Here is a 27,695-nt window from a genome sequence, read left to right as displayed (position 1 = left end):
TAAGTGATGACTCTAGAAATATACACAACCTTCTACGTGTCACTCACATAGGAATCGTGTGGATAAGATAAGAACAATTACTGCACGTGCAGAAACTTTGAAACAATCATTCTTCCTATGCTCCATACATGAATGGAACAGGAAGAAACCCTAGTAACTGGTACAATGGGACATACCCTCTGCCATACACCTCACAGTAGTTTGCACAGAGTAGATGTAATTTTAGATGTAGATGTAGATGTAGAAAGGAAGGAAGGAAAATTAGGATTTAACATTGCATCAACAATGATATCATTAGAGGCAGAGCACAAGCTCCAATTGTTGCAAGAACAGGGATTAAAATCAGCAGTGCACTCCTCAAAGTGACTATCCAAGCATCTGCCTGGAGCGATTTAGGGTAACCACAGAAAACGTAAATTAAGATTGTCAAGTGTAGATTTGGACCGTTGTCCCCCAGAATGTGAGTCCAGTGTGCTAACCGCTGCGCCACTCATTTGTTTCAGAGTTAAAGAAAGAAGCAGTTTGAGGAAGTTTCCAAGAGAAACACTGGAGCAATAATTTGGGTTTGGCTTGTAGGGGAAATGAGTAGGAAGAAGGAAAAATGTGAGTTGACCAAAATTAAAAACAACATCCCAAGAGAAGGCATTGGAAAAGAATTGGTCACATGTTTTGTGAAGCAATTTGTCCAAACACAAGAAATAAAACAGATTAGAGAAACATCTGAAGCACCTCACTTGCAGTACCCAATTTTGAGAATCATTGAAAGGCAAGTCCAATTTCTATCAAACACACTTTATTTCTTACTTTTAGGCAAATCATTTCAAAAATCATTTGACTTTTCTAAGAATATGATATTTTTGATACCACATATACTTTTCCAGCATCTTCTACTCTCAAAATGTCCTTGATTTAGTACCTGATTCAAAGGAAACCATTTTGACCAATACCACACCAATGTAACTTTTATGTGTAAAATAGCTACGACTTGCAAAGCGACTCTTTGAAACCTAGTGTCTGCAAACCATTTTGATAATTATCGCACCAATGTAGCATTTAAATGCAAAATAGCTAGGCCTTGAAGAGAAACTCTTTGACATCTGATTTGTCTTCCTAGGGTCTGCTGTTCTCATAATGTCCTAATTTAATAGATGATTCTATAAAACATATTTTAAAAATCAAATATCACACCAATGTAACTTGCTGTACACAAAAACCTAGGTCTTGAGAGATTAATGTCTTGACATTTCATTCCATGTACTTAGCTAACAGGAGCTGTTCATGAAATATTTCAATTTTCCCCTCGAGTCACTAATTAATCTGCTCTTAATTACTGTGTTTAATTTTAAGCAATTAAATATTTTTTTGCAAAACTGGACCTCATGCTAGTCAATAACAGTTCACCAATCAATTCAAAGGGCATGGACAAGAAAATGACTTGTAGAAAATGCTATCAGAACCATCAATGTGTATCTACCCAGAATAATACGGAACAAATGTGTACAATAACAAAAACTTGATTAAATGAATCAAAAATAAGATTATGAACATTCTTGGACAGATAAACTGGCTCACAAATATTTGCCACAAACATGTATGTAGTTAGTAATAGGTATTCATTTGTATCAGTAATTACACATACAGTTTTCTTATTTGGAAATTTTAAATCATATTTTTTTGTTACTTTTTGTTTTTGATTTATCTTATAATATTGTCATAACTGGAATCTGTTTATCACTTGCATGAAGTGTCAATGAGAAAAACTTTTGGTACAAAATCCTGATAATAACAAGAATTCCATTAAGGATATATGGTTATGAACTGTAGATTAAAACTGAAGAAACTGCAAAAAGGTGGAATTTAAGGAGATGGGACCTGGATAAACTGAACAAACCAGAGGTTGTAGATTGTTTCAGGGGGAGCAGTATGGAATGACTGACAAGAAGAGGCGAAAGGAATACACTAGAAGGAGAATTGTTACCTTTAAGGGATGAAAGAGTGAAGGCAGCAGAGGAATAAGTAGGCGAAAAGACAGTGGCTCGTAGAAATCCTTGGGTAACACAAGAGATATTGAATTTAATTGATGAAAGGCAAAAAAATATGAAAGTGCAGTAAATGGATCAGGCAAAAGGGAATACAAATGTCTAAAACATGAGATGGATATGAAGTGCAAAATGGCTAAGCAGGAGTGGCTAGAGGAGAAATATAAAGATGTTGAAGCATATATCACTAGAGGGAAGGTAGATGTAGCCTACAGTAAAATTAAAGATACTTTTGGAGAAAAGAGAATCACCTGTCTGAATATCAAGAGCTCATATGAAAAATTAATCCTAAGTACAGAAGGGAAAACAGAAATGTGGAAGGAGTATACAGAGGATCTAAACAAAGGAGATGCACTTGAGGGCAATATTGTGGAAATGGAAGAGGATGCAGCTGAAGATGAGATGGGAGATATGATACTGTGTGAAGAATTTGACAGAGCATTTAAAAACCTGTCGAAACAAGGCCCCAGGAATAGAACATGTTCCATTAGAGCTACTGATAGCCTCAGGAGAGCTGACCATGAGTAAACTCCTCCATCTGGTGAGTGAGATATATGAGGCAGACAAAATACTCTCAGACTTCAAGAAGAGTATAATAATTATAATTCCAAAGAAAATAGTTACTGGCAGGTGTGAAAATTGCTGAACTATCAGTTTAATAAGTCACAGCTGCAAAATACTAACATGAATTCTTTACAGAAGAATGGAAAAACTAGTAAAAGCCAACTTCGGAGAATATCAGATTGGATTCTGGAGAAATTTAGGAACAAGCGTGGCAATACTGATTCTATGACTTCTCACAGAAGATAGATTAAGGGAAGACAAACCAACATTTATAACATTTTTATACTTAGAGAAAGCTTTTGACAATGTTGAATGGAATATTCTCATCAAATTTCAAAGGTGGTAGGGGTAAAATACAAGGAGTGAAAGGTTATTTACGATTTGCACAGAATGGCAATTGAATCTCAATGTAGACAAGTGTAATGTGCTGTGAATACATAGGAAGATAGGTCCCTTATCATTTAGCTACAAAATAGCAGGCCAGCAACTGGAAACAGTTAATTCCATAAATTATCTGGGAGTACGCATTAGGAGTGATTTAAAATGGAATGATCATATAAAGTTGATCGTCGGTAAAGCAGATGCCAGACTGAGATTCATTGGAAGAATCCTAAGGAAATGCAATCCGACAACAAAGGAAGTAGGTTACAGTACGCTTGTTCGCCCACTGCTTGAATACTGCTCAGCAGTGTGGGATCCGCACCAGATAGGGTTGATAGAAGAGATAGAGAAGATCCAACGGAGAGCAGCGCGCTTCGTTACAGGATCATTTAGTAATCGTGAAAGCATTACGGAGATGATAGATAAACTCCAGTGGAAGACTCTGCAGGAGAGACGCTCAGTAGCTCGGTACGGGCTTTTGTTAAAGTTTCGAGAACATACCTTCACCGATGAGTCAAGCAGTTTATTGCTCCCTCCTACGTATATCTCACGAAGAGACCATGAGGATAAAATCAGAGAGATTAGAGCCCACACAGAAGCATACCGACAATCCTTCTTTCCACGTACAATACGAGACTGGAATAGAAGGGAGAACCGATAGAGGTACTCAGGGTACCCTCTGCCACACACCGTCAGGTGGCTTGTGGAGTATGGATGTAGATGTAGAAACCAGATGGCAGTTATGAGTCGAGGGGCACACAAGAGAAGCAGTAGTTGAGAAGGGAGTGAGACAGGATTGTAGCCTATGCCTGATGTTATTTAACCTGTATACTGAGCAAGCAGTAAAGGAAACAAAAGAAAAATTTGGAGTAGGAATTGAAGTTCAGGGAGAAGAAATAAAATCTTTGAGATTTGCCAATGACACTGTCATTCTCTCAGAGACAGCAAAGGACTTGTAAGAGTAGCTGAACGGCATGGACAGTGTCTTGAAAGGAGGATATAAGATGAACATCAACAAAAGCAAATGAGGATAATGGTATGTAGACAAATTATGCTGAGGGAATAGGATTAGGAAATGAGACACTTAAAATAGAAGATGACATCTGCAATTTGGGCAACAAAATAACTGACAATGATTGAAGTAGAGAGGTTATAAAATGAAGACTGGAAATGGCAAAAAAAGCATTTCTGAAGAAGAGAAATTTGTGCACATCAAGTATAGATTTGTGCCAGGAAATCTTTTCTGAAAGTATTTGTATAATGGGCGATAAATAGTTTAGACAAGATGAGAAAAGCATTTGAAATGTCGTGCTACAGAAGAATGATGAAGATTAAATGGGAGGTACTGAATAGAATTGGGAGAAGAGAAATTTGTGGCATAAACTGACTGAAAGAAGGGATCAGTTGGTAGGACACATTCTGAGACATCAAGGGATCACCTATTCAGTAGTGGAGGGAAGCGTGTGGGTAAAAATCATAGAGGAAGACCAAGAGATGAATACAGTAAGCAGATTAAGAGGAATGTAAGTTGTAGTAGCCACTTGGAGATGGAGAGGCTTGCACAAGGTAGAGTAGCATGGAGAACTGCATCAAACCAGTCTCCAGCCAGAAGATCACAACAACAATAACTTCTTTATCTGCGTTTTCTGCACTCCAAATCCCTGTTTCCAAATCAAACCCAATATGACCATGTCCACTCACTCTCTCCATTTCTCCTCTTGTTCCCTATCAGTGTCTCAGTACAATTCTCCAAGTCTTCTCAAACAGTGAGACATTTGGGATGAATTATCTTGTTTCAAGCTCTGCTCCAGTCTGTAATGATGTTGAATGACAGGTGAGGTACGAGTGGCGGCCACTCATACCTCACAAGTCATTCATCATCATCTTTACCTCTGCGCTTCCGCCTCGACTGCATCTCTGCCCAAACTCTTTGCCTTTAAATATGTCTGCTTGTGTCTGTATATGTATGTATGGATGTGTGTGTGTGTGTGTGTGTGTGTGTGTGTGTGTGTGTGTGTGTGTGTGTGTGTGTGTGTGTGGGCGCGCGCGCGCAAGTATATACCTATTATTTTTTCCCCCTAAGGTAAGTCGTTTCCGCTCCCGGGATTGGAATGACTCCTTACCCTCTCCCTTAAAACCCACATCCTTTCATCTTTCCTTCTCCTTCCCTTTTTCCTGACGAAGCAACGGCCGGTTGCGAAAGCTCGAAATTTTGTGTGTGTGTTTGTGTGTGTTTTTTTATTGTGCCTATCTACCGGCGCTTTCCCGCTTCGTAAGTCTTGTAATCTTTGTTTTTAATATATTTTTCCCATGTGGAAAATAGAAAGAAACTTCCACATGGGAAAAATATATTAAAAACAAAGATTCCAAGACTTACCAAGCGGGAAAGTGCCGGTAGATAGGCACAATAAATAAAACACACAAACACACACACACAGAATTTCTAGCTTTCGCAACCGACGGTTGCTTCTTCAGGAAAGAGGGAAGGAGAGGTAAAGACGAAAGGATGTGGGTTTTGAGGGAGAGGGTAAGGAGTCATTCCAATCCCGGGAGCAGAAAGACTTCCCTTAGGGGGAAAAAAGGACAGGTGTACACTCGCGCGCGCGCGCAGCGCGCGCGCACACACACACACACACACACACACACACACACACACACACACACACAGACATGTCTGCTTGTGTCTGTATATGTATGGATGGATATGGATGTGTGTGTGTGTGTGTGTGTGTGTGTGTGCGCGCGCAAGTATATACCTATCCGTTTTTCCCCCTAAGGTAAGTCCTTTCCGCTCCCGGGATTGGAATGACTCCTTACCCTCTCCCTTAAAACCCACATCCTTTCGTCTTTCCCTCTCCTTCCCTCTTTCCTGAAGAAGCAACCGTTGGTTGCGAAAGCTAGAAATTTTGTGTGTGTGTGTGTGTGTGTTATTTTATTGTGCCTGTCTACCGGCGCTTTCCCGCTTGGTAAGTCCTGGAATCTTTGTTTTTAAGAAGAGAAAATTGATTTCCCAAATCTCAGGCACAGAGGCTCCAAAAAAATCAGCCTCAAGTATCAGAATTAAAGTCTATACTCACAGGAGCAAAGCACCTACTATTTCTCACAGCATGATACCTACTTATCAGCTTGGTTCTTTTTCTACACCTAAAACCAATTCCCACAATAAAGAGAGTTAAAGCATTTCATCTTCACAAAAAATAACTAAAACAGAAATGCCAAATTGTAATTCTATTGCAAAGGCAGTGCACAACAAAAGATTGGAGCTACAAAAAAATCACTCTAAACATACCCATATCATAAAGTACTTACTGTGGCTGTTTCATCATCTGCTACACACCGAATCATAACACCAAGATCTGAAAACTGTACACCCCTCTGCTTCCAGCCTGTCCTTGCTACAGTCAAGGGGTAATTTCTACGAGTCATCAAGAGCATTCTTATTAATCGCTCATGACCCTTCACCACAAAATAACCTCCCCATTCTTCTGCATGTTCGCCTCTACTTATCAGCTCTTTTGGTGAAAGGCGAGCTAAATGGCATCTGTCTGACTGGAAAACAAAAAATTATTTTTTAAAGTCTTAATTTATAGAAATTAAAAAAAAATCCTACACACATCTTGCATACACTTTTCAAAAAACTTAGATTAGTAAATAGAACATTTAGTTCATTTTTGTGGGTACTGCATAAGTCATCATCTGAAAAACTCGCATTTAAAACTACAGATACACATCACATTTGTAACTGATATATGGAAAAACTAGAAATTAGTAACAATCATGCCCAAATTGAAAAGTATTTCTGTTCTTCATCTTGCAAATGGCTTTGCAGTAGACAAGTAGGAGATCACTAAAGAGAATTTTAAGAGTTATTTGCTAACCTTCATGACAGTGCAAATGAGATCCAATTGCTTTAATATCTTACTAAGTAGATGTTACGAAATTTCCATAAAATTTACAATTAATATTGTACGGAACTGCGCGCTAAAATATTTGTTGAAATATAATTCACAACACACTGTTTCTACAACTGTTCTTAAATAAGCAATATGCTCCTAGATATTTCAAGTCAACTCTTTCAGATGTATTACTGAAATACTTTATAATACCAAATTATTGGCATTTAACTAGAGGTACAGGCAACAGGAACGCTTAGTGAGATACAGAGACCTTCATATATCTCAACATTTCACTCTCTTTCGTGGAACGAAATGTTCAATTGCCTCTACTAGAAAGCAATCTCTTTTTAGATTGTGGCCTATCCAGTGTAGTTTCCTGTTTTTCATCGTCAGCAGCATCTTCTGTTCTTCTCCAACTCTCCTCAGTACTTCTTCATTCCTATCAGTCCAGCTCATTTTCTCCATTTTACGCAATATCCACATTTCACAAGCTTCAATTCTCTTCTCATCCTGCTTTCTCAAAGTCCACGTTTCTGCTCCATACAAAGCCACACTCTATTTTAAGCACTTAACCAGTTTACACAACTAGTTGTGAGTAATCTCTGCTTTTGAAATGCCTCTTTTGCCAGGGCCATTCTCTCTTTGATATCTTGTTGTCTTCTTTAATCCAACTTCCAAAATACTTGAATGCTCTTACCTGCTCTATGATTTCTGACCCCAACTTAATTTTCATTTTTCTTTTCTTTAGGCCTATGACCATGCTTTTAATTTTCTTTTTATTATTTTTCATGCCATATGCTGCACAGACTTCATTCAGGTCATTTAGCATTTCTCAATTTTCTGCATGTCATCTGCATATCTTATACATTTAATTTTCCGCTCACCTATCCTCACAGAGACAGCAGCCCTGTCTAACACCTCTCCCAATCTTGCTGTCTTCAGAAATCCCATAACCTATTCGTACCCGAGATTTCCGATTAAGGTACAGATTTGCAAACAATCTTCTCTCCTTCCACTTTACTCCCTTCTTTTTCAAGATAAACAGCTTATCCCACTGCACTCTATCAAAGGCCTTTTCGAGGTCTATGAAGACAGCACAAACTTCTTTGCCCTTTTCTATGTATCTTTCATTGATGGTTCTTAGAAGTCCAGTGGCATCTCATGTTCCCTTTCCCCTTATGAAACCATATTGTTCTTCACCAAGTGTTTTTTCCAGCATTCCATATAGCCTCCTATTCAGAATTCGAAGAACTACTTTTGCTGCCTGTGATATTAAGCTGATTGTCTTGTGGTCTTCATTCTTTTTGGGATTTTTAGTCTTTGGGACTGTGACTATTATACCTACCAGAAAGTTTTCTGGCCATTCCCTTTGTCATAGATGTAGTTGCAAAAAGAGGTCAACTTATTTTCACCTGTTTCTTTTAAATAATTCTTTAAGATTTCTGCCAGAATGCCATCTACACCACATGCTTTGTTGTTTTTAAGTTCTCCCAATGCCGTATTTACCTCTGAACCTCGGATAAAATCTGCTTTTTCATCTTCATTTACTGATTCTTCCTTCTCAATCTGCTTCATAGAGTGTTTCAATATATTCTTTCCATCCATTCTGAACAGCATGTGGGTCACTTAAAAAGAGTTCCATCTTTCCCTTATATCTCCATATTTGTTTTATTCTTCCTTCCCTAAAATACTATTTCCTTGGCTACCCAGTCCATCTTTTCATAATTGCCCTCTTCCTCCAGTGTCTCTATTTCTGAGCAGATTTCTCTTGTCCATTTTTCCCTGGCCCGATCAGTTACTCTTCTCAGCTCATTGTTCAGTCTTCTGTATTGCCTCTTCCCTTCATCAGTGTGCATTTTTCCATTCTCTCCTTTCTGCCATCTTCAAGGTCATGTCATCAGTAACCCATGATTTCCTTCTCCACTTACACTTCACCATGCCAACATCAATCAAGCATAGCTCCAGATGTGAGGGAGGGGACACGTAAAAGCCGACAAAAATGATCTATATCAATGTAAAACATACAATTCTCTGGGTTGCTGGACTGATTGGTGATGGTTCAAAGGACATTTAACTTCTAGGCTACAGACTGGTTGGAAATGAAAACATGAAAGTTTGGAGCAATTTGAAACAAACTTTCTATATGTGATTTATTATGTGGTGAAAATACGATGGGCTAGGTCACCCACAGCACTCCCAGGGGTGGGGTGAGGGTAAGGGAGAGAAATGGCTGAAATGTAAACAAAGCTCTGGAATGGCAGGAGAAAGTCCAACAAAATTTACAATCTGGGAAAAATTACTGTGGGGGTGTAAAACTCTAGAACCCTTTGGAGTGGGGTGAGGATGCAAATGTGAAAAGAGTGTTATGGAAAAATAATCAAAAACAAACAATGATAGTGACAAATTAATTACTGTGAAGTGGATTTGCGATTGTCATGCTTCTCCCACTGCATAAGCATATGTTCACTAAAGATTTTATTTATTCTTGCACTTGGAAGGGAAAATAATGACATACACAATAAAGTATTGTGATCAAATCTTATTACATTAAGTTTTACAAGATTTTGCTTCACAATTTGTACACTGTACTTACATGTTTTTAAAAGTATAAACTAATTTTGCTTTTACACTATGGCAGGTTTCATTTCTTTTCGTAAGACAATAAATAAATGAATAGGTAATGCTGAGTAATCAGCTAATTATCCTTACAACAAGTTCAGGGGAAAACTTACAATGGCATTCGTGCAAGGCTTTTGTGTGAGGTACAACATTTATAGGACGTCCCACTCAAAGCTCCCTGATTTCAAAGACACAGGGGGAAAAAACCACAGCAGATATAACAATGAAACATGCACAACATTGTACAGCACCTCAAAGAATTAATTTCTCATCAATACACCTCTACATGTGAACCATTTGTAGCACGAAGAATATCGAGTCTATATTCAACTTCTTGCCAAGTTCTTTGTAACATTTCCTCTGTTATTCTTGCAATCGAATTAGTGATACAATGTCGCAACATAGGAATATCGTCCACTTTGGTCGCATACACATGGTCCTTCACAAATCCTAACATGAAGAAATTGAGCAGCATAATGTAGGGTGAATGTGATGGCCACCCAATGGGTCCTACACGTCCGATCCAACAATTTGGAAATTTCCTACCCAGGACCTTGCGAACAGCCGTTGACCAATGCGGCACAGCTCCATCTTGTTGAAAAATGATGTTGGGTTGCAAGTCTTGAATCTGAGGCTACACAAACTGCTCCAACATGTCCAGATACACTGACCCATTCACTGTTTGCTCCGCAAAGAACAAAGGTCCAACAATCCTGTCATGCATTAGCCCACACCAGACATTTAGTTTAGGACTATCATGAATATCTTCAATGACAACGTGCGGATTTTCTAAACCCTAAATCCGAACTTTATGCCTATTAACCCTTCCTGATAGATGAAAGGTAGCCTCATCTGAAAATAAACATCTTTCCTGGAAATTCATATCAATTAGCTGCAGCATAACTGCAGCAAATTGTTGTCAGCATTGTTTTGTTGTTCGGTTTCAGATGTTGCTGAATTTGAACTTTGTAAGCACGCATGCAAAGATGCTGATTAGCTACACGATGTAATGTTGATCAAGGTACATCAAATTGCCTAGATGATTGACAAATTGACTTACGTGTGCTTCTGAGAAACGTCTGTCTGATGTCCTCCACTGTCCATTCTGAAACTCCGTAACATACACCGCCAGAATGTTTCAGAACATTTCCCGTCGCCAGAAACTTCCTATACCATTCCTAATTGTTTTCACATAAGGTGGATCACATTCATACACACGACGATAATTTCTTTGCAGAGTAATCAACAAGTTTTTTTTCTGCAAACCACACTACTGCTTGCACGCGCTGATGTGGAGTCGCCATTTTCACTTCATGTGACCATGATGCACTCTCGCAACGATACTTGGAACATCTGACACAAGAATATAAATTCTTTGAAATGCTCTACAATGTGGAATCCGGGAGTGGGACACCCTGTATCACAAGTTATATTAGAGTGAACTGGGACTATAGGGAACGTGTGTGTGTGTGTGTGTGTGTGTGTGTGTGTGTGTGTGTGTGCGCACGCGGTCACGCGAGGTAAGCGAAGGATATGAAGTAACACATCCATGTATGTGTTTTTGTCTTTCTGCGCCTACAAAAGATGCAATCAAAGATTAAAACCTTGGTTTTCACAATCTGACAACTGGCAACATCTTCATGTTAGTGAAACTATAACTTTTTTTAAATTGCATTTTTAGCCCACAGAAAATTCTGGAAGAGGAATCTGAAAGCATTCATCTACTTATTTTCTAAAAAAGAAGAAGAAGAAGAAGAAGAAAGACAAATTACCTTAATCATAATTGGAATATCACCAAAATAAACGTCTGACTCTATACTTGGTTTGCCAGCAACTGAACATATTACTCTGCCTATCATTCTCCCTCTGTAGGTATCCCCTCTCTGTCTACATTCAGTTGGAAATACTTCCAAGTTTTTTGCACCAACAACACCTTGTGGCACAAGAGGAGGAAGAATCTGTATATCCTATAAAGATAAAAACAAAATGTCATAAATAAATCTTACACATCAATGCGTATTTTTGCATTTATTGTACAATTTCAAGTTAATTTCTTTTTTACTAACAAGTGTATCATTTTTGGAATCACATGGCTTCAAGAAAAAGTTAGATAAAAATCTCAAACTCTTAAGTTAAATAAAATTAAACATATTGCTGATAAATTTTATGCTACAAGTAACTGATCCAACAAAAATTAAAAGAAACATTTTGTAGAAGAAATGTGTAATACAGCGGTTACTACTGCTGAAATGTTTAATTTGGTGATGTCAACAAACATTTTATTTTTTAAGTTAATGTGTAAACCATAATGATGAAGGAAATCAGCCCCCAACATACCTTTTGATACATCAACTACGATGAATGGCAATTCAAAACTGCATTTAAGTGCCAAAATCAATGGTTAATAGCTTGGAACCATGAGTTTTTGTCTCTAAACATTCAGCCGCTGTTGTGTCTACTGTCTCTAGTTTTCCTGACAAGGTTGAACACATTTTTCAGGCTTACAGCATGTGCCAAATTTAAAATGATTACAGCAGTATTTTCCTATTTTATTTTATTTTGCTCTGCTTCTACTTCTATTTTATGATCTTTCCCTACTTGGTTTTCAAAGCATTTTAATCTCATTTTCCAATTCTTCAATTATTAAGAGAAGATCTTGAACTGACATGGATGACGATGTTGATGAAATGGACTGAACTGATGGAATTTCGTATGTGTGTGTGTATCTGATTAGTGCCCAACAACGAGGTCGTCAGCACCCTTACACTTATGAAAACAAATGAATGTGGAGATGAACTAAAAGTGTTGTACATGCATGCACTCAAAATGACCATACAGTCACTCTATATCACATGTACTAAAACCAATTAGGAGGGAAGAGAGGTAAACAAGAAATTAAAACAAAGAGAAAACAAAACACAGAAGACCTAAAAGAAAAAACACAGGGAAATGTGACTGGCTGACCACTTACAAAAATCTAGGGTGAGCCAGCCACCCTTTGAGAAATTAAGAACATCTCCCTAAAATCTTGTTAAAAATGTTGGACAATTCACAAAACTTTAAAACCCTAACCACATTCATTTGATCATTACATAAAATAGATGGCAGATCCACTGGTAAATCCACCGCAGTCCACTGGTCGGCAAATAAATTGCAGTCCAATAAAATGTGGTGCACTCTGATCTGCACGCCACAAGCACCATGCATTGGAAAATCCATGTCATAGAGCTGCTGCCTATGTGAAGATGAGTAAGAAGGACTCGTCTTGGCGACTTGGCTGGAAGTACTCCACGGCCGAGTTGTGGGCTTGATGAAACGGAGCTTGTTATCGGTCACTGCCCGTCACTCATCTTCCCATTGACACACGACACGTACTAGCTTGTAGAGGGATAGCACGTTGAAATACCAGAGGATCAAAACACACCTCCTTGGCTGCTCAATCCGCCCAATTCCAATGTGCCCAGGTACCCAGCAGAAAGACATCTCCTGCCCCAGTCATTGTAGTTGTACAAGGACATTCTGGGTTACTGTATCTGCTGGGTACAAACGTTGGAGAGAGTAATGCAAAGCTGGGAAAACATCTCATCTGCTCCAGTGCTTGCAAGATCGCATATAATTCTGCGTCGAAAATGGTAAATTATGGAGACAGTCTGACTTCGATGACAGGATTCGGGAAAACGACAGAGCAACCAACAGAGTCCCCCTGCTTAGACCCATCTGTAAAAACAGCTACTTGGTTGTGGTACTCCGATAAAACACCAGGGAATATTGCATTAAAAACAGAAACAGTAGTGCTATCTCTCCTACACTGTACCAAATCTAAAATCACTCTGGGGCCTCTCCAGTAACCAGGGCAGCAGATGGTTGGTTGGTTGGTTTGTGGGGGTTAAAGGGACCAGACTACTTAGGTCATCGGTCCCTTGTTCCACGACCATAATAATACACGAAGAAAAGTCCAACAAGCAATAAACACATAACGGAGACGACAAGGGACGACACAGTACAAGAAAGACATAGACGAAGACCAGAGAAAAGAGATTAAAAGACACACAGAGTGCGACGGTCATTGGCCGACCATGAAAATAAAACTGGAAAGGCCAACAACCAAGGGACACATTAAAACACCACAAACTAAAACCCCAGGTCAAAAGCCACAGTCGACACTAAAAAAAATAAAAAGGGACTCTCATATTGAATGATAAAAACCCCCTGCTCGAATAAAACGGAGAACTAAGTCAGCCATAGTAGAGTCATCGGTTAAAAGAGCAGGGAGTGTATCAGGCAGCGCGAACGTCTGCCTGAGGGCAGTTAAAAGTGGGCAGTATAGTAAGACGTGTACCACGGTCAGGGCCAATCCGCAGCGACAGAGAGGCGGGTCGTCACGGCACAAGAGATACGCGTGCGTGAGCCGGGTATGTCCTATGCGGAGCCGGCAGAGGACGACAGCGTCCTTGCGAGACCCCCGCATGGAGGAGCGCCACACACTGGTTGTCTCCTTGACTGCCCGAAGTTTGTTGGGAGAGGGCAGGGTGCGCCACTCATCACGCCAAGCAGCAAGGACCTTTTGCCGCAATACGGATCAGACGTCACTCTCTAAAAGACCGATCTCCATGGCCGGGGAACTGACCGCCTGTTTCGCCAGTTCGTCAACCCGCTCGTTACCCGGGATGCCGACGTGACCCGGGGACCAAACAAAGGTGACAGAGTGGCAGCAACGGACGAGAGTATGGAGGGACTCCTGGATGGCCATCACCAGACGGGAACGAGGGAAACACTGGTCAAAAGCTCGTAAACCGCTCAGGGAGTCACTACAGATGACAAAGGACTCACCTGAGCGGGAGCGGAGAAACTCTAGGGCACGATAGATGGCAACCAACTCGGCAGTGTATACACTGGAGCCAGCTGCCAATGACCGTTGCTCACAATAATCCCGTAGAGTGAGAGCGTAACCAGTGTGACCAGAGACCACCGAACCGTCGGTGTAGGCCACCGCCGCGTTCGGAAACTCGGCCAGGATGGAAAGAAAGCGGCGGCGTAGGGCCTCCGGAGGCACTGAGACCTTCGGACCCTGTGCCAAGTCGAACCGAAGGCACGGTCGGGGCACACTCCACGGGGGCAGACGGAGATTGGCCCGGAAAACAGGCGGCAGAGGAAAAAAGTCAAGGCCACGGAGAAGGTCCCGGAGGCGAACCGCAATGGGACACCCTGACCGGGGCCGCCTGTCTGGAACATGGACAATCGAGCGCGGGAACAGGAGATGGTAGTTTGGATGCCCTGGCATGCTATAAACGTGCGCGGCATAGGCGGCCAGAAGGCGGTCACGCCGGAACCGCAATGGAGGGACACCAGCCTCCACAAGTAAGCTGTCGACGGGGCTTGTCCGGAACGCTCCCGTGGCGAGGCAGATCCCGCAGTGGTGTATGGGATCCAGCAATCGCAATGCTGAAGGCGAGGCAGAACCGTACGCCACACACCCATAATCAAGGCGGGACTGGATCAGCGCTTGATATAGGTGGAGGAGGGTGGACCGGTCGGCACCCCACCTGGTGTGGCTTAAGCAACGGAGAGCGTTTAAGTGCCGCCAGCATGTTTGCTTCAGCTGCCTAATATGGGGCAGCCAAGTCAACCGGGTATCGAACATCAGTCCCAAGAACCGATGCGTCGCGACCACAGCAAGAGGTTCACCGTCAAGGTAAAGGCGCGGCTCAGGGTGAACCGTGCGACGCCGGCAGAAATGCATAACGCAGGTCTTCGCGGCCGAAAACTGGAAGCCGTGCGCTACAGCCCATGACTGCGCCTTGCGGATGGCACCTTGCAGCTGCCGTTCAGCAGCGGCGATGCCACTGGAGCTGCAATATAGGCAGAAGTCGTCCGCATATAAAGAAGCCGCGACGGACGACCCCACCGCCTCAACGAGCCCATTGATGGCAATTAAAAACAGGGACACACTGAGGACAGACCCCTGTGGGACCCCGTTCTCCTGGACCCGGGAGGAACTATGCGACGCAGCTACTTGCACGCGGAAGGAACGAGACAAAAGAAAATTCCGAATAAAAATCGGGAGCGGGCCCCTAAGGCCCCACCCATGAAGTGTGGCCAGGATGTGATGGCGCCAAGTCGTATCGTATGCCTTCCGCATGTCGAAGAAGACGGCAACCAGATGTTGGCGGCGCGCAAAGGCTGTATGGATGGCAGACTCCAGGGAGACCAGATTATCGACGGCAGAGCGGCCTTTACGGAACCCACCCTGAGACGGAGCCAGAAGGCCCCGAGACTCGAGGAGCCAACTCAACCTCCGGCTCACCATACGCTCCAGCAACTTGCAAGGAACGTTGGTGAGGCTTATGGGGCGATAGCTGTCCACCTCCAGCGGGTTCTTTCCAGGTTTCAATACGGGGAGGACTATGCTTTCCCGCCATTGAGACGGGAAAACACCCTCGACCCAGACGCGATTGAAAAGATCTAGGAGGCGTCGCTGGCAAGGCACTGAGAGGTGTTTCAGCATCTGGCTGTGAATGCGGTCTGGTCCAGGAGCCGTATCAGGGCAAGCAGAAAGTGCGCTCTGGAATTCCCATTCGCTGAAAGGAGCATTGTACGACTCCGCGTGGCGCGTGTGAAAGGAAAGCCTCCGACTTTCCAACCGCTCTTTCCGGGAGCGGAAGGCCAACGGGTAGTTCGTTGACGCGGAACACTGAGCAAAATGCTCTGCTAACCGGTCCGCAATCGTGTCGGAGTCGGTGCACACTGCTCCATTCAGCGAAAGCCCAGGGACAGAGACAGGTGGCCGATAGCCTTGGAGTCGCCGAATCTTGGCCCAAACCTGCGATGCAGAGGTACGGACGCCAATGGTGGAAACATAACGTTCCCAGCACCCCTGCTTCCGTTGGCGAATAAGGCGTCGGGCTCGGGCGCGGAACTGTTTAAAAGCAATGAGGGTCTCCAACGACGGGTGCCGCTTATGGCGCTGAAGAGCCCGCCGGCGATCTCGAATCGCCTCTGCGATCTCGGGCGACCACCACGGCACAGTCCTCCGCCGAGGTGACCCGGATGTACAGGGAATCGCAGATGCCGCCGCAGAAACGATGCTGGTGGTGACCGACTGAACCACCGCATCAATCGGATCAGTGGAAGGAGGTGCGATCACTGCGACAGATGTAAATAAGTCCCAATCAGCCTTATTCAGAGCCCATCTGGAGGGGCGTTCAGAAGAGTGACGCTGTGGCAGTGACAGAAAGATGGGGAAATGGTCACTACCACATAAGTCGTCATGGACCCTCCAGTGGATGGATGGTGAAAGTCCGGGGCTGCAAATAGAAAGGTCAATGGCCGAAAACGAGCCATGGACCGCACTAAAGTGGGTCGCCTCTCCCGTGTTTAAAAGGCAGAGGTCAAGCTGTGACAGAAGAGTCTCGACATCTCTGCCCCGGCCAGTAATCGCGGCGCTACCCCACAAGGGGTTATGGGCGTTAAAGTCGCCCAGCAACACAAAGGGAGGCGGCAGTTGTCCTATCAATGCAGCCAACACATGACGAGAGACATCACCATCCGGCGGAAGGTACAAACTGCAGACAGTAATAGGCTGAGGCGTCCACATCCTTACAGCGACAGCCTCTAAGGGTGTATGAAGAGGCACACACTCGCTGTAGATAGAGTTAAGGACGTAGACGCAGACTCCACCAGACACCCTCTCATAAGCTGCCCGGTTCTTATAATAACCCCGATACCCTCGTAGGGCAGGGGTCCGCATTGCCGGAAACCACGTTTCCTGGAGGGCAATGCAGAAGAAAGGGTGACTGCTGACGAGTTGGCGGAGCTCAGCAAGGTGGTGGAAAAAACCGCTGCAGTTCCACTGGAGAATCACTTTGTCCATGGGCGAAATAGGCGTGAAGGGACCGAGGAGGCAGATCACGTCACTGGGTCACCTGCTGTCACCGATCGAGGACCAGTACAATCGGCGTCCTTGGCGTCTGAGGGTATGGCGAGATCCAGGTCCTCAGCGGACGCCAGGATCTCCACCTCATCCTCAGACGCAGAGCCTGTATGGAGCGGTGGGGTGGATGCCACCGCGCGTTCCTTGGCCTTAGAGGCCTTCTTCTTCTTCGTCTTCTCTCTCTGCTCCTTGGGCTTTACTGGCTGGGAGGGCTCCACCGAGTCAGTCTCCGGGACGGAGGAGGAGCGGGAAGCCCTGCGACCAGCCGCTGGCCTGCTTTTCAGCCATTGGCTGACGTCACCCTTCCCAGAGGTGGAAACCTGGGAAGGGAGGGACCCGAGGGATCCCTTGCGAGAGAGAGTCGCCGAAGAAGTCGGACGCTTCTCCGGCTTAGAGTTGGGGACTTGTGTCCCCGATGGTTGGGGGGTCGTTGCTCCTGAGGTAGGTGGTGCAGGAGCAACAGATGGGGAAGTGCCCCCCACCATCAAGGGGGCAGGTGTAGTATTCCGGCTCAGAGTGTTCAGTGGAATCGGTGCAGCAGATGACAAAACTACTGTTTTGGCAGCGGTGGCATAGGAGCTGGTCAGAGCCACAGGATGTAGCCTCTCGTATTTCCGCTTAGCCTCAGTATAGGCCATGCGGTCCAGGGCCTTATATTCCATGATCCTTCGTTCTTTCAGTAGAACCTTGCAGTCTGGCGAGCAAGGGGAATGGTGTTCGCCGCAGTTCACACAGATGGGAGGCGGTGCACATGCAGTAATAGGATGTGAAGGGCGTCCACAATCTCTGCATGTCATGCTGGAAGTACACCGAGATGACATGTGGCCGAACTTCCAGCATTTGAAACACCTCATCGGGGGAGGGATATAGGGCTTCACATCACATCGGTAGACCATCACCTTGACCTTTTCGGGTAGGACGTCACCCTCGAAGGCCAAGATGAAGGCACCGGTGGCTACCTGATTATCCCTCGGACCCCGATGGACGCGCCGGACGAAGTGAACACCCCGCCGTTCTAAATTGGCGCGTAGCTCGTCGTCTGACTGCAAGAGTAGGTCCCTATGGAATATAATGCCCTGGACCATGTTGAGACTCTTATGGGGTGTGATCGTGACGGAAACATCCCCCAACTTGTCACAAGCGAGTAACCGCCGTGACTGTGCAGAGGATGCCGTTTTGATCAATACTGCCCCAGAGCGCATTTTGGACAAGCCCTCCACCTCCCCAAACTTGTCCTCCAAGTGCTCGACAAAAAACTGAGGCTTGGTCGCCATAAACGATTCCCCATCAACTCGTGTACAGACTAAATAGCGAGGTGAATAAGGGTCGCTGCCAACCGTAGCCTTTCGTTCCTCCCATGGTGTGGCCAGGGAGGGGAACGATTGTGGATCATATGCCTGAGCGTTGTATTGAGGCCGAGAACGCTTAGAGACTGCTGGCGGCTGGCCGCCAGCAAGAGATGATGTACCACGCTTCATCGCGGGTCATCCGCCCTGATGCCACCTACTCCGACCAAGGGCCCTCCCCACGGGCGCCACCCAGCCTCAGCAACGACCACCTGGCGGGATGGCCATTGCCGGGAGTCCCGATGCCCCAAGGAGACAGGCATCTACTCCTTGGCATACGCGGGGAGTTAACGGCGCAGGCATCAGTAGAGCGATCCCTGTGTTGTCAGGGGGCTACAACCGACAGGGTACATGGCGGCCCCACCACAACGGACTGGCTACCGTGCTGGATTTCAGGTGAAATGTAGTCCATGATCGTCATTGGCGCATAAAGCGACACAGCAGAGCAGACTGCAAAAACCGCACCCAAGAACAAAGCCACGCCCTAGAGATGGTGAGTGGGCGGGACAGCTATGCGACGACGACCAACCAAGCTAGAGATGGTAATGAGCGATGGACACATTGCACCTTGTAAGGCGCCCTTCCCCAATCAGCTCGCTCTTCGGAAGAATTTAGAAGATGGAGGTCAAACCCGGTAGGGGACCATCACATAAGGCCGAAACGTTTGAGACTCCTTTTAGTCGCCTCTTACGACAGGCAGGAATACCGTGGGCCTATTCTTACCCCCGAACCCACAGGGGGTGGCAGCAGATGGTTAAAACCCTGGATTTGGGGTCGTACTGGCTGGTCTGATAAGCACCCGTCACCAGCCGAATCCCCTCACGATGGACAGCGTCAATGATCTGCAAGTAAGAGGGCCTTGCTGACCCATACACCGTGTAACCATAGTCCAGCCACAAACGCACAAAAGTCCGATAAAACTGAAGGAGAGACGTCCTGTCCGGTCCCTAAGAGCTGTGGCTGAGGCACTTGATGTTCACTGCCTTCAGGGTTCTGGCTTTTAGGTCTCTCAGGTGTGGTGACCGTGACAATTGGGAGTCAAAAATGAGGCTCAGAAACTGTACTGTGTCTCTAAAATGTAGGATGATGTCCCTCATATTCAAGACAGGCAAATTAAAAGGATGACGTGAAAGATTAAAATGAACAAACACACACAGTAATCTGCACCATTCTGCTGCCCAAATCAATCAGAGAGCGTGTCACCACCGTGGGTCCTAAAAAACTCCCGAGACAGGAAAGACCATATGAAGATGGGGAGGTTGGCACGAAAGCCCCATTGAATGCAGTTGTGCGAGAATACAGGGTCTCCAAGTAGTATTGTATGCCTTACTGATATCTAAGAATATGCTGATACAGTGATGCTTACGGAGGAAAGCCTGCTGAATAGCAACCTCTAGGAGGGTCACATTGTTGACACTGACATCTTCGGAATCCACACTGAGAGAGGCTAAGGAGTTGCCTGGTCTCTAACAACCAGACCAGGCGATGTTAAAAAAGTTCACTCCACGGTCTTTCCTACACAGCTTGTTGAGGCCATACTCCAGTAACTACTGGGACACATGCGGCCCCTACTGGTTTGAGGAGAGGGATCAGAATGGCCTCCCTTCACAAATTGGGGAAGTTGCCTGTCTGCCATATTAGATTAAAACATTTGAGGAGGAGCTCCCTTTGATGCCTGTGGCAAATGTCAAAGCATGCATTACCAGATTTGGTCGTGACCGGGTGCAGTGTCATGAATCTCAGTCAGTGACGATTCAACCTCACATGTGGAGAATGGAGTTGTTGGCCTCAACAGGTCCATTTACTAATAACATTTTACATATTTTTTAAACACAGTAAGCGAGAAATTAAAGTTAAAAAATTATGTGAAAATTTTGGTGCAATTACATTGCAAATTTCATTGTCTAGCCGATCACATCAGTATCACCAATTTGTTGCTCTTTACATTCACTAAGTAAAACTCCGCAGTAAAAACCGAACACTGGTCGGGAAGCCGAAATTGATTTAAGATGTCGCCAACAATATAGGCACTCCCAACACCATACAATGTTTTTGAGCCATCAGTGTAAATAAATGTGACATCCTTCATTTGTGCGCATAGAGCAGCAAGTGCTGGACGATAAACAAGAGAAGGGGTACCATCCTTGGGAAACTGACAAAGGTCACGGAACAGGCAGGTCCAGGGCCGGAGCCAGGCAGGTCCAGGGCCGGAGCCAAGGCAGTGCTGTACCCCAAGTTGTCAAGAAAGTCTTAGGAAAGTGGAAGGAAAGAGAATGTAGCAGTTGACAGAATGCAGGCTCCCGGTGGTAGTAGGGAGGAAGGGTGGCCTGCATACCCTAAATCCAAGGAGGTGTCAAAAAAAATGTCATGGGCCGGATTAGCAGGCATGAAAGACAGACGGCTAGCACAATGACTCAGAAGGACAGCTCGCCGATTGGACAGTGGAGGTTCAGCAGTCTCAGCATAAAGGCTTTCCACAGGGCTGATGTAAAAATCTCCAGACACTAAACGTAATCCACGGTGGTGGACAGAGTCAAGACGATGAAGAATAGATGGCCGAGCAGAGGAGTAAACTATGCTTCCATAGTCCAATTTCAAGCGCACTAAGGTGCGATAGAGGCGAAGGACCACTCGGTCCACTTCCCAGGAGGTACCATTCAGGACACAGAGGGTGTTAAGGGATCGCAGAAAGCGAGCCGAAAGATAGGGAACGTGGGAGGACTAGCACAGTTTTCTGTCAAACGTAACACCCAAGAATTTAGCAACATCCGCGAACTGAAGGTTGACAGGGCCTAGATGTAACAAAGGCCGAAGAAACTTCGTAGGATGCCAAAAATTACCACAAATGGTCTTACTGGGAGAAAAGCAGAAGCCGGTTTCGATGCTCCAAGACGTTGTTCAAGAATGCTGTTCCGTTGAGAGCTGTAGCAGATCGCAAAATCGTCCACAAAGAGGGAGCCCGAGACATCAGGAAGGAGACAATCCATAATTGGATTTATGGCAATGGTCAACAGTACAACACTTAGCAGGGAGCCCTGAGGTACCCTGTTTTCTTGGGAGAAAGTATGGGAGAAAGTAGAGTTCACCTGCACTTTAATTGTGCGCTCTGCCATAAATTCATGAAGAAAAAGGGGCAGCCAACCTCGAAAGTTCCAGGAGAACAGTGTGCGGAGGATGCCTGTCCTCCAACAGGTATTGTATGCTCTCTCTAGATCAAAAAATATTGCGACTGTTTGGCATTTCCTGAGAAAATTGTTCGTGACAGATATGGAGAGAACAACAAGATGGTCAACTGCAGAACGATGCTTTCGGAAACTACATTGGGCAGGTGTTAGAAGACTTTAGGACTCCAGCCACCAGGCTAAACGGCAATTCACCATACGCTCCAAAACCTTACATACACTACTCATGAGAGAAATGGGGCGATAGCTATAGGGGAGATGTTTGTCCTTTCCAGGTTTCGGAACAGGAACGACGATAGCTTCCCGGCATCTTCTGGGAAAAGTACTGTCAGTCCAAATTCGATTATAAAGGCGAAGGTGACAGTCATTGAATGTCGCTAGAGATGAAAAAAGTGTCCAATCAGCTTGGGCAAACTTCCAGCGTCTATGGCAGTTGTGGCTGCAATCTAAGGACACATGGAAAGTGGTCACTCTAGTGTGTATCAGCAAGAGCGAACCATTCGAAGTGCCGAGCTAGCGGAACAGCACCAACTGAAAGGTCCAAATGAGAGAAATTTGTCATGGAGGCAGTCAAAAATGTAGGGTCCCCAGTGTTGAGGCAAACAAGATCATATGGTGGAAGACGTCTATCAATAGTGAGCCGTGTGGACAAGGACGCGGAGGTCCCCAAAGCGGGTGGTGGGCATTGAAGTCCCCAACCAGCAAATAAGGGGGCGGAAGCTGACCAAGAAGATGAAGGAGATCAACTCCTGCCATTGGTGTGGACGATGGAATGTATACAGTACAAAGAGAAAAGGTGTATCCAGAAAGGGAAAGACAGACAGCGACAGCTTGGAAGGAACTGTTTAAGGGGATTGGATGATAATGGAGAGTATCGTGGAGAAGAATCATGAGTCCTCCATGTGCTGGAGTGCCTTCAACAGAGGGGACAGAGGGGAGATCAAATCGGACAGACTGAAAATGGGGGAAAACAAAGCGATCGCGGGGACGCAGCTTTGTTTCCTGAAGACAGAAGATGACCGGCGAGTAGGATCGTAAGAGGATCAACAATTCATCCCGATTGGCTCGAATGCCACAGATATTCCAATGGATAATGGACATAGGATGGACAGAAAAGGGAAAAATTTGACCAAAGTTGACCTCAACTCAACGACTGCTCAGAGCTGGCGACCGACTGTGTGGAACGGCATTCAGCCGAAGGCAGAAGATCCTGATCCATAGGTTGTTAGGGAGCAGCTCCTGCCACCAGCGATCGGCCAGTTGATTGTCTGCCAGCAGTGCGCCTTGGCGACACAGACAGCTGCCGAGGGCAGTTGCCACCAGGTGGTGCTGTAGATGAGACACATCGAGGCGGAGATGGAGATGAACTGGGTTTCTTATTAGCCTTCTTGGAAAAAGGACGTTGAAATGAAGGAGGAATTGATGGTTGTGAAGTCCGGGTACGCAAAAAATCTTCACGAGTAGGCTCTTTTTGGAAGTCCGGGTGTCTGATTTTGGGGGGGGGGGGGGGGGGGGGGGTCAGGATTTAGCAGAACCCGATGAAGGGTGAGCCATAGAGTGAGCAGGTGAGAGTGGGGAGGTCGATCGGGTGATCTTTGCGCTGGCCGATCTGACGACTGTGGCACTAAAGGTGAGATCACAAGTCAGCGTGGCTGCCTCCTTTGTTGGCCGAGGAGAGGCAAGGACAGTGCTGTATTTACCTGCGTGAGACACAGTGGGCTTTTGACTGGCGAATAACTTTCGAGCAGCAAAGGTCGACACCTTTTCCCTCACTATGATTTCCTGAATGAGCCATTCGTCTTTAAAAATGCGGCAATCTCTAGAGGAAGCAGCGTGGTCATCCATACAGTTGATGCAATGAGGGGATGGAAGTGGACAAGCACCCTCATGGGCTTCCTTGCCACACGTAACACATTTGGCCAGATTGGAACATGACTGGCTGGTATGATTGAACCGCTGACACCGATAGCAAGGGATGGAGGTGGACAAGCACCCTCATGGGCGTCTTTGCCACACGTAACGCATTTGGCCGGATTCTAACATGACTGGCTGGTATGACTGAACCGCTGACACCGATAGCAACGTGTAGGGTTTGGGATGTAAGGGTGAACGGAAATTATCTCATAGCCTGCTTTTATGTTCAATGGAAGTTGAACTCCGTAAAATGTCAAGAAGACAGTATGGGTTGGAACGATGTTCTTGTCAACCCTTTTCATGACTCTATGAACAGCTGTTACGCCCTGGTCAGACAGGTAGTTTTGAATTTCCTCATCGGACAATCTGTCGAGGGAGCATGTATAAACGACCCCACGTGATAAATTTAAAGTGCGGTGCACTTCCACCCAGACAGGGAAGGTGTGTATCAGTGAAGTACGCAGAAATGTTTGTGCCTGGAGGGCACTGACTGTTTCTAACAACAAGGTGCCATTTCGTAAGCGGGAACAAGACTTTACATGACCTGCATTTGTGTCAACACCTTTTTGAATAATGAAAGGGTTGACTGTGGAGAAGTCTTGACCTTCGTCCAACCGAGAAACAACAAGGAACTGTGGCAACAATGGAAGAATTGTCCTTGGTTGAGACTCATTTAACTTTCACTTGAGAGCAGACATAGCAGATGATGAGGAAACCATTGCAGAAGTATCCCCCATCTGCAATGGCACACTCCTTCGTTGTGGGGGCCCTCTCTGAGGGCACTCCCGCCTTAGGTGATTGTTCACACCTCAGGTCACACCACTCGAGAAACAGACGGAGTGACCAATCGGCACTTTCGGAAGATATCAGCTCGGGTACTCACCCCTCCCTGGGCCTGGCTGTTACCAGGGGGTACGTACGTGTCCTACCTGTCTTCCCGCGACGGGGAATTACGCGTTACCCTGTCACCGGCTACGCGTGGGAATGCATGGGTCGGCCTTCAGACACGCACGGGGAGGAAAAAAGAGAAAGGGAGGAAAAAAGAAAAGGAAAGAAGAGAGGTCTCAAACACCGCAGCAGAGAAAATGGTAAAGAGAAGAGGTAAGGAAAAGAGAAGGACAAAGGAAGAACAAAGACTTGCTAGCAGAGAAAGCGAAGAAGAGAGACTGTTTAACAGTTTTGAGTGTCCGTCTCCGGACTTAGGCACTAAACACACTCCCAGAGGGGGAGAAAGGGAAGGGAAGAGGCGGAGATGAGGGGGGGGGGGGGGGAGATGGGGGGATGGGGAAGGATGTGGAAAAGGAAGGTATGCAGCCCGGAAAGGAAGGAGAGCAACACTAGCTAGAGGTCCCGTGCTCACTACGCATGTATCCACAAAAGAGTTGTGGATTCCCTGGGGGGATATAACTAGATGTTTGGCTAGTCCATATGTTAGCGAGTTAATGTTGTTGACTATTGGCCACAGAAGCACCTCTTTGCTGTGGATTTTGGATTTAAACACGAGGGCTGCCACCCCCGTCCATCTAGGTATGAGCACAAGAGTTCATCATGCTGACATGTGGAGTGGAGGGGGTAGGGCTGGAGCTTCATTCCCACTGTGTTCCCTCTGGGGCCCATACACAAGTGGAGGGAACAGCCACCACCACGTGTAAACACAGGCTCTATCTCAAAAGTTCACCAGAAGATGAGTATGACACATGTTGAAACATTGTGATATTTCAATACTGCCACCTCTCTAGAGCCCTGAAAGCTTCCCATCAAATCCAGCATTTGTTTCACAAGTTTGACATTAATCAAATTTAGTCGTCATATCAAAGGCGCTGGTATAAACTGTAGGTAACTGGGGTGTTCTACACCAAAGATAGGCCTACTTAGTTAGGTATGTAAGCAATTATTCCTGATACGAAGACAATGCCTTTATCTGGAAGTTTCTACTGAAGTGTTTGAATCATTCACCACAAAATCAAGTCTCTTCATTAAAAAGGTAATTGTCAGGCTTATGGCTCAGCACTTCCTTCCACCTTGAAACTACTTGACATAGTTCATCATTATGGGGCGTGTATGGCTATCAGTGCCTTTCGCACTAGTCCCATTGACACACATACAGAATCACACCATTTCTTCAAGAGCTGTGAGTTTGTATGTCTGTTAAGGGTTATGAGTGAATGTTGAGTTTTAGTGTCTTGTTGCTGCTGTTGTTGGTTTTTTGATGATGGTGATGGTGCTAGAGAGAAGGTAAAGAACAAACCTGGTGCTGCCATGTGGGGTGCAGGTACTACTCTGATTGATAATTGACTGATTGACTGACTGAGGGGGGTTATGGGACTAAACGACAAGGTAAGAGAAAGGTGTCGGCTAAAAGCGGGTGGATGCAGTCAGAGGGATCAAACTATACAGCAAGGAAGCTAAAAACAGATACAGTAGAAGGCATAAAAGCGTAGTGGTCATGGGTCACAGACGCGGAAAATGCGAAGAGAGGCCCAACCACAACCATCCTGCTCCTTCTCCAGGAGTAAGGGAAAATCATATTGTTGAAAATAAAAACCACTTTCATATCGGAAACTGAGGACCAGTTCACCACATGTGAATCATCCACTAATATTAAACACAAGGAATCTGGAAGGCTATACTTAGTATGAAGGAGTAAAGGAAGGGGACATACCACCAATACATGGGATACCGCCAGTCCAGTTCCACAGCCACACTGTAGGGTTGGCTCGTTATGCAAGAGAAAACAATGGGTGAGCTGGTATGACCGATGCATATATGGCATAAGTCAGTGGACTCCTTCCGAGAGGAGTGGAAGGAAGAGTGCCAAAGCGTAGCAGTCTCCTGGATTGTGCGGAGTTTATTACTGAGGGCAGTAGCTCAGCAAATGTCATTCCACTTTCTAGCAAAGAGAGATGTGAAATGTATCCATATATCCACACATGGCATCATGAAAGGGAATGGGGAGCAAGTATCTGCCTCTCTAAGCAAACGGTCAGCCAGCTCATTCCCTGGAATGCCCACTTGACTTGGACCCACAGAAAGACAACTGAGCAGATGGTATAGCCAAGGACTGAGAGGAGGTCATGGACAGCAGAGACCAAAGGGTGATGAGAGTAGCATCACTCTATGGCCTGCAGGTTGATCAGTGAGTTGGTACAAATTAAAACACTGTTGAGAGAGGCCTCAGTAACAAAATCATGGGCTCTGTTAATGGCTATCAGCTCTGCTGTGAACATACTACATGATCCTCGCAGTAAATAGTGTTCCATGCCAGTAGGAGACAGAAAAGTGTATCCTTTCTTATATATCGTTTTAGAACAATCAGTGTAGAAGATGTTAGCACCATGGAACTCTTCAAGCATGGAATGTTCAAGGCTCTGGAATATCATAGGAGCAACAGAGACTTTACGACCCTGGAGTAGGTCTGTTCTAATCTATGGTCTGGGCATCATCCGGGGGGGGGGGGGGGGGGGGGGGGTGTTTGCAGGAAGAAATACATGGAGCACATTCCAGTGAGTTAAGATGGAGATCTCGACAGAGGGAAGTGAGATGCATTCCAACCAGCAATCCCACCCACGGGTGGGTATCAGGAGGAAGACATCTTTCATTTGTCATTTGCAAAGCAGACAGGTTACATGGGATAACTAGGGAATCTTTGAATGGAGATTGCCTAAGAAACCAGGAGCTGGTTCCATTGTACTTGTAGAGGGGGTCCACCTGCTTAGCTGAGTGGTAAAGTGTTCGCCTACCATGCAGACAGGTTGAAGATTTCCTCCACTCGTGGACTGGGTATTGTACTGCCATCACCATAATCATTACCACCACCACCACCG

At 45.3% G+C, this 27,695-nt stretch overlaps 1 protein-coding gene across 1 annotated transcript in view; it reads right to left on the bottom strand.

Moving 5' to 3' along the window:
* LOC126336927 (DNA-directed RNA polymerase I subunit RPA2) overlaps positions 1-27,695 on the bottom strand; it is a 200,177-nt gene that overhangs the window by 164,759 nt on the left and 7,723 nt on the right. The window contains exons 3-4 of the mRNA XM_050001097.1: positions 11,272-11,466; positions 6,294-6,533 (exon numbers count right to left, since the gene is read on the bottom strand). Coding sequence (XP_049857054.1) covers positions 6,294-6,533; positions 11,272-11,466 — 435 coding nt within the window. The remainder of the gene's footprint in view (positions 1-6,293; positions 6,534-11,271; positions 11,467-27,695) is intronic.

The sequence above is a fragment of the Schistocerca gregaria genome, chromosome 2 (assembly GCF_023897955.1).
Source record: "Schistocerca gregaria isolate iqSchGreg1 chromosome 2, iqSchGreg1.2, whole genome shotgun sequence".
NCBI classification, from domain to species: Eukaryota; Metazoa; Arthropoda; class Insecta; order Orthoptera; family Acrididae; genus Schistocerca; species Schistocerca gregaria.
The sequence above is the reverse complement of the archived record's forward strand: the minus strand, read 5'-3'. Positions and strand labels throughout refer to the sequence as shown.